At 52.4% G+C, this 14,203-nt stretch overlaps 1 protein-coding gene across 2 annotated transcripts; it reads left to right on the forward strand.

The window, feature by feature from the left end:
• The first annotated feature begins 6,237 nt into the window (after window positions 1–6,237).
• Window positions 6,238–13,862, forward strand: cnga1b (cyclic nucleotide gated channel subunit alpha 1b). Of its 2 annotated transcripts, none has more exons than XM_078936856.1 (16): window positions 6,238–6,438; window positions 6,992–7,075; window positions 7,276–7,396; window positions 8,147–8,215; window positions 8,346–8,399; window positions 8,471–8,593; window positions 8,666–8,770; window positions 9,009–9,115; window positions 9,188–9,362; window positions 9,726–9,862; window positions 9,975–10,147; window positions 10,342–10,467; window positions 10,542–10,694; window positions 10,773–11,004; window positions 12,272–12,447; window positions 12,513–13,862. In XM_078936856.1, exons 3-16 carry the CDS (start codon window positions 7,299–7,301, stop codon window positions 12,756–12,758), a joined length of 1,974 nt encoding a protein of 657 aa, XP_078792982.1. In that variant the 5' UTR covers window positions 6,238–6,438; window positions 6,992–7,075; window positions 7,276–7,298; the 3' UTR covers window positions 12,759–13,862. The 2 variants fall into 2 exon arrangements, with proteins under 2 accessions (XP_078792982.1, XP_020557561.1); XM_020701902.3 differs by having other exon boundaries at window positions 6,248–6,438; window positions 6,919–7,075.
• The last annotated feature ends 341 nt before the right edge of the window (window positions 13,863–14,203 follow it).

Genomic DNA, 14,203 nt, shown 5'->3' on the forward strand with positions numbered 1-14,203 from the left:
ACTCCTACAGTTGGCTCCTGTGGACTCCTGCAGGTGGCTCCTCTGGACTCCTACAGTTGGCTCCTGTGGACTCCTGCAGGTGGTTCCTGTGGACTCCTACAGGCTCCTGTGGACTCCTGCAGGTGGCTCCTGTGGACTCCCGCAGGTGGCTCCTGTGGACTCCTGCAGGCTCCTGTGGACTACTGCAGGCTCCTGTGGACTCCTTCAGGTGGCTCCTGTGGACTCCTACAGGCTCCTGTGGACTCCTGCAGGTGGCTCCTGTGGACTACTGCAGGCTCCTCTGGACTCCTTCAGGTGGCTCCTGTGGACTCCTGCAGGTGGCTCCTGTGGACTCCTGCAGGTGGCTCCTGTGGACTACTGCAGGCTCCTGTGGACTCCTTCAGGTGGCTCCTGTGGACTCCTACAGGCTCCTGTGGACTCTTTCAGGTGGCTCCTGTGGACTCCTACAGGCTCCTGTGGACTCTTGCAGGTGGCTCCTGTGAACTCCTGCAAGCTCCTGTGGACTACTGCAGGCTCCTGTGGACTCCTGCATGTGGCTCCTGTGGACTCCTACATGTGGCTCCTGTGGACTCCTGCAGGCTCCTGTGGACTCCTGCATGTGGCTCCTGTGGACTCCTACAGGCTTCTGTGGACTCCTGCAGGCTCCTGTGGACTCCTGCATGTGGCTCCTGTGGACTCCTACAGTGGTTCCTCTGGACTCCTACAGGTGGTTCCTGTGGACTCCTACAGGTGGCTCCTGTGGACTCCTACAGGTGGTTCCTGTGGACTCCTACAGGTGGTTCCTGTGGACTCCTACAGGTGGTTCCTGTGGAATCCTACAGGTGGCTCCTGTGGACTCCTGCAGGTGGTTCCTGTGGACTCCTACAGGTGGTTCCTGTGGACTCCTACAGGTGGCTCCTGTGGACTCCTACAGGTGGTTCCTGTGGAATCCTACAGGTGGTTCCTGTGGAATCCTACAGGTGGCTCCTGTGGACTCCTACAGGTGGTTCCTGTGGAATCCTACAGGTGGTTCCTGTGGAATCCTACAGGTGGCTCCTGTGGACTCCTGCAGGTGATTCCTGTGGACTCCTACAGGTGATTCCTGTGGACTCCTACAGGTGGTTCCTGTGGACTCCTACAGGTGGCTCCTGTGGACTCCTGCAGGTGGTTCCTGTGGACTCCTACAGGTGGTTCCTGTGGAATCCTACAGGTGGCTCCTGTGGACTCCTACAGGTGGTTCCTGTGGAATCCTACAGGTGGTTCCTGTGGAATCCTACAGGTGGCTCCTGTGGACTCCTGCAGGTGATTCCTGTGGACTCCTACAGGTGATTCCTGTGGACTCCTACAGGTGGCTCCTGTGGACTCCTGCAGGCTCCTGTGGACTCCTGCAGGTGGCTCCTGTGGACTCCTACAGGTGGCTCCTGTGGACTCCTACAGGCTCCTGTGGACTCCTGCAGGTGGCTCCTGTGGATTTCTACAGGTGGCTCCTGTGGACTCCTGCAGGTGGCTCCTGTGGACTCCTGCAGGTGGCTCCTGTGGACTCCTGCAGGTGGCTCCTGTGGATTTCTACAGGTGGCTCCTGTGGATTTCTACAGGTGGCTCCTGTGGACTCCTGTAGGTGGCTCCTGTGGATTTCTACAGGTGGCTCCTGTGGACTCCTGCAGGCTCCTGTGGACTCCTGCAGGTGGCTCCTGTGGACTCCTGCAGGTGGCTCCTGTGGACTCCTGCAGGTGGCTCCTGTGGATTTCTACAGGTGGCTCCTGTGGACTCCTGCAGGTGGCTCCTGTGGACTCCTGCAGGTGGCTCCTGGGGACTCCTGCAGGTGGCTCCTGTGGATTCCTGCAGGTGGCTCCTGTAGACCCCCACAGTTGGCTCCTGTGGATTTCTACATGTGGCTCCTGTGGACTCCTACAGGTGGTTCCTGTGGACTCCTGCAGGTGGCTCCTCTGGACTCCTACAGTTGGCTCCTGTGGACTCCTGCAGTTGGCTCCTGTGGACTCCTGCAGGTGGCTCCTCTGGACTCCTACAGTTGGCTCCTGTGGACTCCTGCAGGTGGTTCCTGTGGACTCCTACAGGCTCCTGTGGACTCCTGCAGGTGGCTCCTGTGGACTCCCGCAGGTGGCTCCTGTGGACTACTGCAGGCTCCTCTGGACTCCTGCAGGTGGCTCCTGTGGACTCCTACAGGCTCCTGTGGACTCCTGCAGGTGGCTCCTGTGGACTACTGCAGGCTCCTCTGGACTCCTTCAGGTGGCTCCTGTGGACTCCTGCAGGTGGCTCCTGTGGACTCCTGCAGGTGGCTCCTGTGGACTCCTACAGGCTCCTGTGGACTCCTGCAGGCTCCTGTGGACTACTGCAGGCTCCTGTGGACTCCTTCAGGTGGCTCCTGTGGACTCCTACAGGCTCCTGTGGACTCCTTCAGGTGGCTCCTGTGGACTCCTACAGGCTCCTGTGGACTCTTGCAGGTGGCTCCTGTGGACTCCTGCAGGCTCCTGTGGACTACTGCAGGCTCCTGTGGACTCCTGCATGTGGCTCCTGTGGACTCCTACATGTGGCTCCTGTGGACTCCTGCAGGCTCCTGTGGACTCCTGCATGTGGCTCCTGTGGACTCCTACAGGCTTCTGTGGACTCCTGCAGGCTCCTGTGGACTCCTGCATGTGGCTCCTGTGGACTCCTACAGGCTCCTGTGGACTCCTACAGGCTTCTGTGGACTCCTACAGGCTCCTGTGGACTCCTGCAGGTGGCTCCTGTGGACTACTGCAGGCTCCTCTGGACTCCTGCAGGTGGCTCCTGTGGACTCCTGCAGGCTCCTCTGGACTCCTGCAGGTGGCTCCTGTGGACTCCTGCATGTGGCTCCTGTGGACTCCTACAGGCTCCTGTGGACTCCTACAGGCTTCTGTGGACTCCTACAGGCTCCTGTGGACTCCTGCAGGTGGCTCCTGTGGACTCCTACAGGCTCCTGTGGACTCCTGCAGGTGGCTCCTGTGGATTTCTACAGGTGGCTCCTGTGGACTCCTGCAGGTGGCTCCTGTGGACTCCTGCAGGTGGCTCCTGTGGACTCTTGCAGGTGGCTCCTGTGGATTTCTACAGGTGGCTCCTGTGGACTCCTGCAGGCTCCTGTGGACTCCTGCAGGTGGCTCCTGTGGACTCCTGCAGGTGGCTCCTGTGGAATCCTGCAGGTGGCTCCTGTGGATTTCTACAGGTGGTTCCTGTGGACTCCTGCAGGTGGCTCCTGTGGACTCCTGCAGGTGGCTCCTGTGGACTCCTGCAGGTGGCTCCTGTGGATTTCTACAGGTGGCTCCTGTGGACTCCTGCAGGCTCCTGTGGACTCCTGCAGGTGGCTCCTGTGGATTTCTACAGGTGGCTCCTGTGGACTCCTGCAGGTGGCTCCTGTGGACTCCTGCAGGTGGCTCCTGTGGACTCCTGCAGGTGGCTCCTGTGGATTTCTACAGGTGGCTCCTGTGGACTCCTGCAGGCTCCTGTGGACTCCTGCAGGTGGCTCCTGTGGACTCCTGCAGGTGGCTCCTGTGGAATCCTGCAGGTGGCTCCTGTGGACTCCTGCAGGTGGCTCCTGTGTATTTCTACAGGTGGCTCCTGTGGACTCCTGCAGGTGGCTCCTCTGGACTCCTGCAGGTGGCTCCTGTGGATTTTTACATGTGGCTCCTGTGGAATCCTGCAGGTGGCTCCTGTAGACCCCCACAGTTGGCTCCTGTGGATTTCTACATGTGGCTCCTGTGGACTCCTACAGGTGGTTCCTGTGGACTCCTGCAGGTGGCTCCTCTGGACTCCTACAGTTGGCTCCTGTGGACTCCTGCAGTTGGCTCCTGTGGACTCCTGCAGGTGGCTCCTCTGGACTCCTACAGTTGGCTCCTGTGGACTCCTGCAGGTGGTTCCTGTGGACTCCTACAGGCTCCTGTGGACTCCTGCAGGTGGCTCCTGTGGACTCCCGCAGGTGGCTCCTGTGGACTCCTGCAGGCTCCTGTGGACTACTGCAGGCTCCTGTGGACTCCTTCAGGTGGCTCCTGTGGACTCCTACAGGTGGCTCCTGTGGACTACTGCAGGCTCCTCTGGACTCCTTCAGGTGGCTCCTGTGGACTACTGCAGGCTCCTGTGGACTCCTTCAGGTGGCTCCTGTGGACTCCTGCAGGTGGCTCCTGTGGACTACTGCAGGCTCCTCTGGACTCCTTCAGGTGGCTCCTGTGGATTCCTGCAGGTGGCTCCTGTGGACTCCTACAGGCTCCTGTGGACTCCTGCAGGCTCCTGTGGACTCCTGCAGGCTCCTGTGGACTCCTTCAGGTGGCTCCTGTGGACTCCTACAGGCTCCTGTGGACTCCTCCAGGTGGCTCCTGTGGACTCCTACAGGCTCCTGTGGACTCTTGCAGGTGGCTCCTGTGGACTCCTGCAGGCTCCTGTGGACTACTGCAGGCTCCTGTGGACTCCTGCATGTGGCTCCTGTGGACTCCTACATGTGGCTCCTGTGGACTCCTGCAGGCTCCTGTGGACTCCTGCATGTGGCTCCTGTGGACTCTTACAGGCTTCTGTGGACTCCTGCAGGCTCCTGTGGACTCCTGCATGTGGCTCCTGTGGACTCCTACAGGCTCCTGTGGACTCCTACAGGCTTCTGTGGACTCCTACAGGCTCCTGTGGACTCCTGCAGGTGGCTCCTGTGGACTACTGCAGGCTCCTCTGGACTCCTGCAGGTGGCTCCTGTGGACTCCTGCAGGCTCCTCTGGACTCCTGCAGGTGGCTCCTGTGGACTCCTGCATGTGGCTCCTGTGGACTCCTACAGGCTCCTGTGGACTCCTACAGGCTTCTGTGGACTCCTACAGGCTCCTGTGGACTCCTGCAGGTGGCTCCTGTGGACTCCTACAGGCTCCTCTGGACTCCTTCAGGTGGCTCCTGTGGACTCCTGCAGGTGGCTCCTGTGGACTCCTGCAGGCTCCTCTGGACTCCTTCAGGTGGCTCCTGTGGACTCCTGCAGGTGGCTCCTGTGGACTCCTGCAGGTGGCTCCTGTGGACTCCTACAGGCTCCTGTGGACTCCTGCAGGCTCCTGTGGACTCCTACAGGCTTCTGTGGACTCCTACAGGCTCCTGTGGACTCCTGCAGGTGGCTCCTGTGGACTCCTGCAGGCTCCTGTGGACTCCTGCATGTGGCTCCTGTGGACTCCTACAGGCTCCTGTGGACTCCTTCAGGTGGCTCCTGTGGACTCCTGCAGGTGGCTCCTGTGGACTCCTGCAGGTGGCTCCTGTGGACTCCTACAGGCTCCTGTGGACTCCTGCAGGCTCCTGTGGACTACTGCAGGCTCCTGTGGACTCCTTCAGGTGGCTCCTGTGGACTCCTACAGGCTCCTGTGGACTCCTGCAGGTGGCTCCTGTGGACTACTGCAGGCTCCTCTGGACTCCTTCAGGTGGCTCCTGTGGACTCCTGCAGGTGGCTCCTGTGGACTCCTGCAGGTGGCTCCTGTGGACTCCTACAGGCTCCTGTGGACTCCTGCAGGCTCCTGTGGACTACTGCAGGCTCCTGTGGACTCCTTCAGGTGGCTCCTGTGGACTCCTACAGGCTCCTGTGGACTCTTGCAGGTGGCTCCTGTGGACTCCTGCAGGCTCCTGTGGACTACTGCAGGCTCCTGTGGACTCCTGCATGTGGCTCCTGTGGACTCCTACATGTGGCTCCTGTGGACTCCTACAGGCTCCTGTGGACTCCTTCAGGTGGCTCCTGTGGACTCCTGCAGGTGGCTCCTGTGGACTCCTGCAGGTGGCTCCTGTGGACTCCTACAGGCTCCTGTGGACTCCTGCAGGCTCCTGTGGACTACTGCAGGCTCCTGTGGACTCCTTCAGGTGGCTCCTGTGGACTCCTACAGGCTCCTGTGGACTCTTGCAGGTGGCTCCTGTGGACTCCTGCAGGCTCCTGTGGACTACTGCAGGCTCCTGTGGACTCCTGCATGTGGCTCCTGTGGACTCCTACATGTGGCTCCTGTGGACTCTTGCAGGCTCCTGTGGACTCCTGCATGTGGCTCCTGTGGACTCCTACAGGCTTCTGTGGACTCCTGCATGTGGCTCCTGTGGACTCCTACATGTGGCTCCTGTGGACTCTTGCAGGCTCCTGTGGACTCCTGCATGTGGCTCCTGTGGACTCCTACAGGCTCCTGTGGACTCCTACAGGCTTATGTGGACTCCTACAGGCTCCTGTGGACTCCTGCAGGTGGCTCCTGGGAGGTGGACGCTCTCATCCTCTAATCCTTTTATCCCTGTCAGTTTGACAGAGGAGACTCTTCTGGAGGAGACCGCCGGACTCCCCACTCCTGTCCTCCGTTTGCTCCTCTTCTCCCCACAGGCTTAGGGACTACAGGCTTCATCTGCGTGTTTATGGGGGGTCTCTCCTGGGGTCTCGGGTGAGGAGTTTGGGGGGCTGCAGGTGGATTTAGGCCGCGTGAACCAAGGTGACGGATTATCAGCTGACAGGTAAGGAGATAATAGACTTTGATGCACATCATGTCTGCATGAAGCTGCATTTATTATTCATTTGATTTTAGAGAATGAAACAACCAGCTGCATAGCTACACAACAACACAACTGCACAACTACACAACTACACAACAACACAACTACACAACAACACAACTGCACAACTACACAACTACACAACAACACAACTACACAACAACACAACACATCTGAATACAGCAAACAGAAGATAATGTTCCTATTTTTATTCTGCCACTTTGTTGAGTCATAAAACAATCACCGTCTCTGATGAAGTTCCCTACAGCAGTCAGTCTAACATCACCTGAAGAGAAAAAACTGTTTTTAAGGAAAGATTTAAAATGTTGATGACAAAACACAAAACAACCTTTTTTCAAATGTCCTTCAGAGTAGTTTTCTGTTTTCAACTTCAAACATGTTCAGTGAGACTTTATCCATCATGAATCCATCATCTGTCAGACTTGTGGGTTTTCAGAGATGGGAGGTTTTTAGCTCCAGTTCACTGCACCGTCTGGTTCCATTACCCCCCAAGAACCCACTGAGACAGAACCTCATCCGTCAAAGTCAACCCTTCCTGACAGGAGGCAGCTGGAGGAGACACTCTGTCCACAGAGAGGTTTGTTTTATTCAAAGTTTTCTGAAACATCTCCTCAGTTTCCTGATGAGTAACAGTTTGATGAAGAGCTTTGAACGTTCCTCCTCAGCAGGACGTCCTCTGAAGTTGACGACGGAAATGGAATGATGTCATGTCAGACGTCTATTTTGTCTGGACACGTTCTCATTGGACAGTGATTTTCTGTCTCTTTGTGACCGCAGACAGCTGGAAGAACGGTGTGTCCATGGCTAAAGTGGCTCCAGTGGACCCCCGTTGTGTCAGGGAGCGGCCACCCCCTACCATTGTTCTACAGGACATGGAGGACTCTGGGGAAGGAGTGAGGTGGGTTCACCCTGAAGAACAGAACCAGAGCTTAGCATGAGGTCCACTCATCTCCAGTGACTGGAGCTCTGTGTGGACTGTAGACCTCCTCTGAGCGATGCTTGATGGGACCCTCAGTCAGATGGTGGATGAACCACCAGATCTGCAGGATCTTTCTCTGTTGGTCTGGAACTTTGGAAGTTCAAGACAAACAAACTGCAGGTGTCAGCGTTAGCTTGCTACATCAGCTTCAGCTACAACAAAAAAGCCGTCATTTGAGCTGCAGGGTTCTGCTTTGACCCGTTAACACAGAATCATGAAGCCCCGCCCCCACCGTCAGACCCGTTCACACAGACGCAGCAGCTCTGATGGGTTTGATTATTGCTAAATTTACTGAACCGTATCCTGAAAACTGAAATGCTGACGGGATCCTGGAAGGAACGTAGCATGTAGGCCTGAGTCAGAACATTAGCTCTGTGGAGAACATGATCTAGAATGTTTCTGAGTGTCGTTAGACTGAAATCAGACAAAGGAGGGATTTCTTCAGGACTGGTTGGTCTAGAAATCCACCTCAGAAGATCAGGACAAGTTTAAGACGATGAAGGTCATCTGGAGGTCTTCCTCACACCTGAGTAAAGGTGTAACAGTTTGAATCTCATCAGAATGGTTGGTGGTCTGCACTGAGCAGGTTCAGATGAGGTCTTTGGGGGGGTTTCCTGCCGGTTGTGTCTTCATGCAGACAGCTCCGTTTTCTGGTCATGTTTGTTTCAGAGTCGGCCGGAGAGCTGGACCCGGATCTCTGTTCAACGTCAACAACAGCAACAACAACGAGGAAGACGAGTAAGACAAACACCATCCTCTGAACCAGAACTTTAGTGTCCACAGAGAGAACCAAACATGTCATTACCGCAGAACCTCTCCACATTCACCAGAAGAGAAGACCTTTTCATCCTCCTCTCTTTTCTTGCAGGGAGGAAAAAAAGAGGGAAAAAAAGGAGAAGAAAGCAAAAAAGGAGAAGAAGGAGTGAGTTTCTCCTTCAGATGATGGACTCTAACAGGAAACAAAAGCATTGGTTGATGACCGTCTTCCTCCAGGAAGGACAAACAGGAGAAGAAGGAGAGGAAGGAGAAAAAACAGAAGGAAAAAGAGGAGAAGGAGAAGGAGAAGCAGAAGGCCAAAGAGAAGGAGGAGAAGGAGAAGAAGGCCAAGGAGGAGGCGTGAGTTTGATCCATCACATCTGTGTTTCTTAGTGATGATGATCGGTAACATCCATGACCGTCTTTGTCCAGAGCCAAAGAGATCACAGTCTTTGATCCAGCTGGAAACAACTACTACCACTGGCTCTTCATCATCACCATGCCCGTCATGTACAACTGGACCCTCATCATAGCCAGGTGACACCAGAACCCGCACTGTCTGTCCTGTCCGTGTTCTGAACCATCAGCGGTCTCCTCCGTCAGGATGCCGCTGAGGCTACTGTAGCTGTGACATCATCACAGGGAAACAGCAGCTTTCAGGACAGCAGGCGTGGAGCAGAAAGTCCATCATGTAGAAGCTAACGGGTCAATAGAACCAAAAGAACCAACCAGCAGGACCCAGTCTCTGCTTAACTCTGTTTTCTGTTCATTTCAGGGCCTGTTTTGAAGAACTTCAGACCGACTATCTGATCCTATGGTTCTTCCTGGACTTTGTCTCGGACATCCTTTATCTGCTAGATATGGTCTTCAGAACCAGAACCGGTCTGTAGTCTGGAGCACACCCCACAGCTCAGCCGGTCCAACCCGACCTGAACCTCTTCAACGTCTTTGCAGGTTACCTGGAGCAGGGTTTGCTTGTGAAGGATGAGAAGAAGCTGCGAGAGCGGTACATGATCAGCTTCCAGTTCAAGATGGACATGGTCTCCATGATCCCCACCGACATATTCTACCTGATCCTGGGTGTCACCTATCCAGAGATCCGACTCAACAAACTCCTGCGCTTCAACAGGTACACACGGTCAACCGAGGTCACATCATGAACACACTCACTTAAGACGTCTCCACATCTGCTGAGAGTACAGTCATGTTCTAGAACCACAACTCACGATGTTCTTAGACAAGAGACCCATCCACATCGCTGCTCTTTCATGTGACTAAATGTCCACTTAACGTGTGGTTAAAATGTTGATGGTTGTCAGCGTCTTGAATCTCTTCCTGACCTCGGTCTGGTTTTAGCTGATTGTAGAAGCTCAGATTGTTTTTACCTGACCCGTCCGTTACAGACCGATGCCGCTACACTTCCAGAACACGGAGAACACAGCAAACCGCTCAAACCAAAACCCTGACAGCGGCTCGTGTGTCTTTGTTTCAGGATGATGGAGTTCTTCCAGCGCACAGAGACCAGAACCAACTACCCAAACGCTCTTCGCATCTCCAACCTGGTCATGTACATCCTGATCATCATCCACTGGAATGCATGCCTCTACTACTCCTTCTCCAAAGCCATTGGTTTGTGACCTGATGGACCTCAGATTGACCTCTTTAAGCCTTTCGTTTGAAAGGGTTTGGATCCGGTTCAGACTCCCTTTTCCAAGCGTCTTGGTTTGTTTTGTGCTCTTAGGTTTCGGAGCTGACAGGTTCGTGTATCCGGATCCTGCAGACCCAGAGTTTGGTCGCCTGGTGAGGAAGTATGCGTACAGCATGTACTGGTCCACGCTGACTCTCACCACCATTGGAGAAACCCCGCCCCCTGTGGAGAACTCTGAGTACTTCTTTGTTGTGACTGACTTCCTGGTGGGTGTGGCTTGTTTCTCATTCCTCTGACAGTAAATGATTGGTTTCAGGTGTGGTCTGGGGTAGCTGCTGGGCTGTTATTGGTGCTCGATGAATTGAACTTTTGATACTCTCAATCTTCATCAGCGTTTGGAACGGTTGACTTAACCATTTTTCTGAACAGTACAGGTGAAGGTTCTGGTTCTTCTGTCCAGGTGGGTGTGCTGATTTTTGCCACCATCGTCGGTAACGTCGGCTCAATGATCACCAACATGAACGCGGCCAGAGCCGACTTCCAGGCTCGCATCGACGCCATCAAACAGTACATGAGCTTCAGAAAGGTCCGCAGAATCCTGATTTGTCTGCTAAGTGAACACGGTTCCAGGCCTGGAACTGAACCGCTCCCTCCTTACAGGTGACAAAGGACTTGGAGAAACGAGTCATCAAGTGGTTCGACTTCCTGTGGACAAACAAGAAAGCGGTGGACGAGAGGGAAGTTCTGAAGTACCTGCCTGACAAGCTGAGAGCAGAGATCGCCATCAACGTCCACCTGGACACGCTAAAGAAGGTCTTCACTGAAGTCGCAGAACTCCTCATGTGGGTGGGAAGATCAGAACCGCATCCTGACTTCTGTGTGGTTCTGCAGGTTCGGATCTTTGCGGACTGTGAGGCCGGTCTGCTGGTGGAGCTGGTGCTGAAGCTGCAGCCACAGGTCTACAGTCCAGGAGACTACATCTGCAAAAAGGGAGACATCGGTAGAGAGATGTACATCATCAAGGAGGGAAAGCTGGCGGTCGTGGCGGATGACGGCGTCACGCAGTTTGTTGTTCTCAGTGATGGAAGCTACTTTGGTGAGATCAGCATCCTGGCCATCAAAGGTGGGTCTTCCTCCTCTCTCTTTTTAGGAGGAGATAAATGTGGACTTTACTTTACTTTCACATGTAAAGTCTGCTGTGACGCCACGTCTGACTCAGGACGGCCTTCTTGTTGGTCTTTAAGACATGGGATCATTCAGGAAGTAGTTTCTGCTGCTTCTGAAGAACATTGAGGCATTGATGGTTAAAAGCATCTGTCTTTATTAGCAATGAAACTAAAGTCCGCTAGCTAGACGCTAACGTATAATGGAATTTCCCATAGGGCGGCTAATGCTCTGTCTACTTAAACACACATTTCTAACTAAATGAACATGTTTATAGACTCACAGGCAGGAATTATCCAAACTCTTTGAAGAAAATCTTTTTTAAAGTTACCATTTGTGTCCAAACCAGCGTTTTTTCCTGTAATGCTATAGCGCTAGCTCCACCTAGTGGCCAAACTGAAACGCCTCCAGGAGAATCGGTTTAGAGCCTTTACAATGTTAATGATCTGTACATTTTTGTTGGAGCTTCTCCGTTAGAGAAATCATGTAACACTTCATAGTGTTAACAATCAGTTTGATATTTCACTGATACCTTTTACAGTATGCCAACTGTATCAGATATGAAGATCTTTAAAACATATATTGGTTGTTATTGCATTTCTTTAAAAATATGTCTAAATGTGTATTCCATGTAAATTCAAAATTGAATCGAACCAAATTGAATGAAAGAAAGTGAATTGAATTGATTCTGAAAAATTGGATTTGCCCAGATCTAGTGTCTATTATACAACTTCAGCCAAACTTAAACTTCACATACAGCAGATTAATATGACGCAGAATGATGCTAACAATGTATACAAATGTTAAAGAAAGGTAAAAACAGACTTGGCCTTTGCTGCCAGCCCCGCCCCCAGGCTAACACACACGCCCCTTTAATTTTATTTGCACCATCTGAAGATTTATTCTTGCAAAAGTTCAGATGTTTGTTTTCATGGGAGAAACTCAGACACACTGCTGAAGCTCTAGGATGATGTCATGAAATGGGCGGTACCCACACGGAGAGAAAGGCGGAGCCTCAGAGATCGAGTCGTCTTACTTCCAGGGAGGGAAATGAGCTGAAAAAATGACTCGTATTTCATTTAAAAATAATTGTTCTTTAGTGTTCCAAAGGTAATATGTGATCACATGTATGGATCAGTTTAGTCTGGAAAGCTCTAGAAAATCATCATATAGACCTTTAAAAGGCGTGTGGTTCCCCTCCAACACCCTGTCTTCTTCTTCAACAGGCAGTAAGGCAGGAAACAGGAGGACGGCCAACATCAGAAGCATCGGGTACTCTGACCTCTTCTGTCTGTCCAAGGACGACCTGATGGAGGCGCTAACAGAGTATCCGGACGCCAAAGCCCTGCTGGAGGAGAAGGGAAGGCAGATTCTGATGAAGGACGGGCTGCTGGACCTGGAGGTACTGTAACACGCCCTGCACACGGACGTTTAGGCAACAACCGCTGTAACTGTCCTGTCCTGCAGGTGGCGGCCCAGGGCCCCGACCCCAAAGAGATCGAGGAGAAGGTTGACCGCATGACCAGCACGCTCGACGCCCTGCAGACCCGATACGCCCGGCTGCTGGCGGAGAACGAGGCCACTCAAAGCAAAATCAAACACCGGGTCACACGGCTGGAGAGAAAGCTAGCCCCGCCTCCACGACCTGACCTCCCTGGGGATGCCCCGCCCCCTCCAACCCCTGAGACCGCTAAAGAGGAAGAGAAGAAATAGGTGGAAGATGAGGAGGAGCAGGAGGACTGAGAAGAATCAGCAGGGCAGTCCTGAAGGACTGTAGGCAGGAGCTGAAGTTTGTTATCCTGAAACACGTTTAGGGTTGGGATCAGGTTTCCGTTAACCGTTTCACGTCTGGACTAGATTTTCAGAGAAAGCCCTGACAGCCTGCTGGGAGGACGTTCACTGTCAGACAAGAACAACTGGAGAAGAACTGAGGTCCAGGAAGAACTTTACTCCGGATGACAAGAGCACTAGAGGACTTCTGGAGGCGTGATGTAGCATTGTTGTCATGTCGTAAAACACTGTAACATACGTGAAGCATGTATGGATTAGCTGTCTCAGTCCTGCAGATGTGGTCTCTCTGTAGTTTTCACTTTGCAGCATTGTTTTTATCTAAACGCTCCACTGAAGGTCTGGGTTTGTCCAAACCTAAAGATCGTGTTTGTGTTTCTGTGTCCAATCGATCGTAAAGCTTTACACACATCCTGCAGAACGCTTTCTATCCCCACATTCACTCACATGTTGGAGGAAACATCAAAGAAATCTGTCTTTAAACCACCGTTCAACCCTTTATGCAAATCATGACGTTCCTACGGATTCTGAAGTGGAGGAAAGCAGCTTTGTGCTGATGTGCATCACCTTTTCTCCAGGTCAGAATCTGTAATAATGACATTAATTGTGTAAATGATCACAGAGTTAAAGAACTTCAGAGAATGCAGTTATGTTGCAGCTGTTGGCAACAAGGTTAAAGCACAACTTTATCACTTACCCAACTCCCAATGGTAACCCTTGTTCTATCCTAGGCACTTTAACATTGGGAGGTGGGTCATCTAGACCCACTAGACAGAGCTCTGAACCTTTTTTCTTCAATGATTTGTGATCTTCACTGGTGTCCATGGATTCCATGAAATCTTTCCACCTTTATCCACCTTTGTCATGGTAGGGAGAACACCTCAATGGAAGGGGGGGGTCATCTAAGATAGCACAAGGGTTAAACAGATCATTGGACACAGAACCACAGCGGTTCATGCTAACTATGACTCTGCTGTAAATTTGCTTGTAACCAGAAATTCTGTAGAAATAAAGACATTTTATAAGAAATGTGATGTCAGTCATAAAAATATTTCTGACAGATATTATAGCTTTGGTTGTTCAGCAAACCGGCAGTGATGTATTTTTGAAAAGAATGATTTTCTGTTGAGAGTTTCTGCTGACGTCATCAGTCTATTTATTGATCTGCTTCCTGTCTGTCCGCTAAAATAAGCCAAAGCTAACTTGGTTTCGTTTTTAATTATTTTATTTATATATTCAAAGTATTCAGGCACTTCTTTTTTAAATAAACTTTATTGCACATTATGCCATTTTACAGGACTTCACATTAAGTTATGCAATAAGAACACAATTACAAATATTAAATACATATATGTATAAAAAACAAGAAC

This window comes from Oryzias latipes, chromosome 18 (assembly GCF_053564925.1).
Source record: "Oryzias latipes strain Hd-rR chromosome 18, Olatipes_Hd-rR_3.1".
NCBI lineage: Eukaryota > Metazoa > Chordata > Actinopteri > Beloniformes > Adrianichthyidae > Oryzias > Oryzias latipes.

What these genes read in the sequence shown, in the direction of transcription:
- cnga1b (XM_078936856.1), top strand. Translation starts at nt 7,299, where the DNA reads ATGGCTAAAGTGGCTCCAGTGGACCCCCGTTGTGTCAGGGAGCGGCCA. An exon ending in AACAACAACGAGGAAGACGA is followed by an intron (nt 8,216 to 8,345) that starts GTAAGACAAACA and finishes CTTTTCTTGCAG; the next exon opens with GGAGGAAAAAAAGAGGGAAA. An exon ending in GCAAAAAAGGAGAAGAAGGA is followed by an intron (nt 8,400 to 8,470) that starts GTGAGTTTCTCC and finishes GTCTTCCTCCAG; the next exon opens with GAAGGACAAACAGGAGAAGA.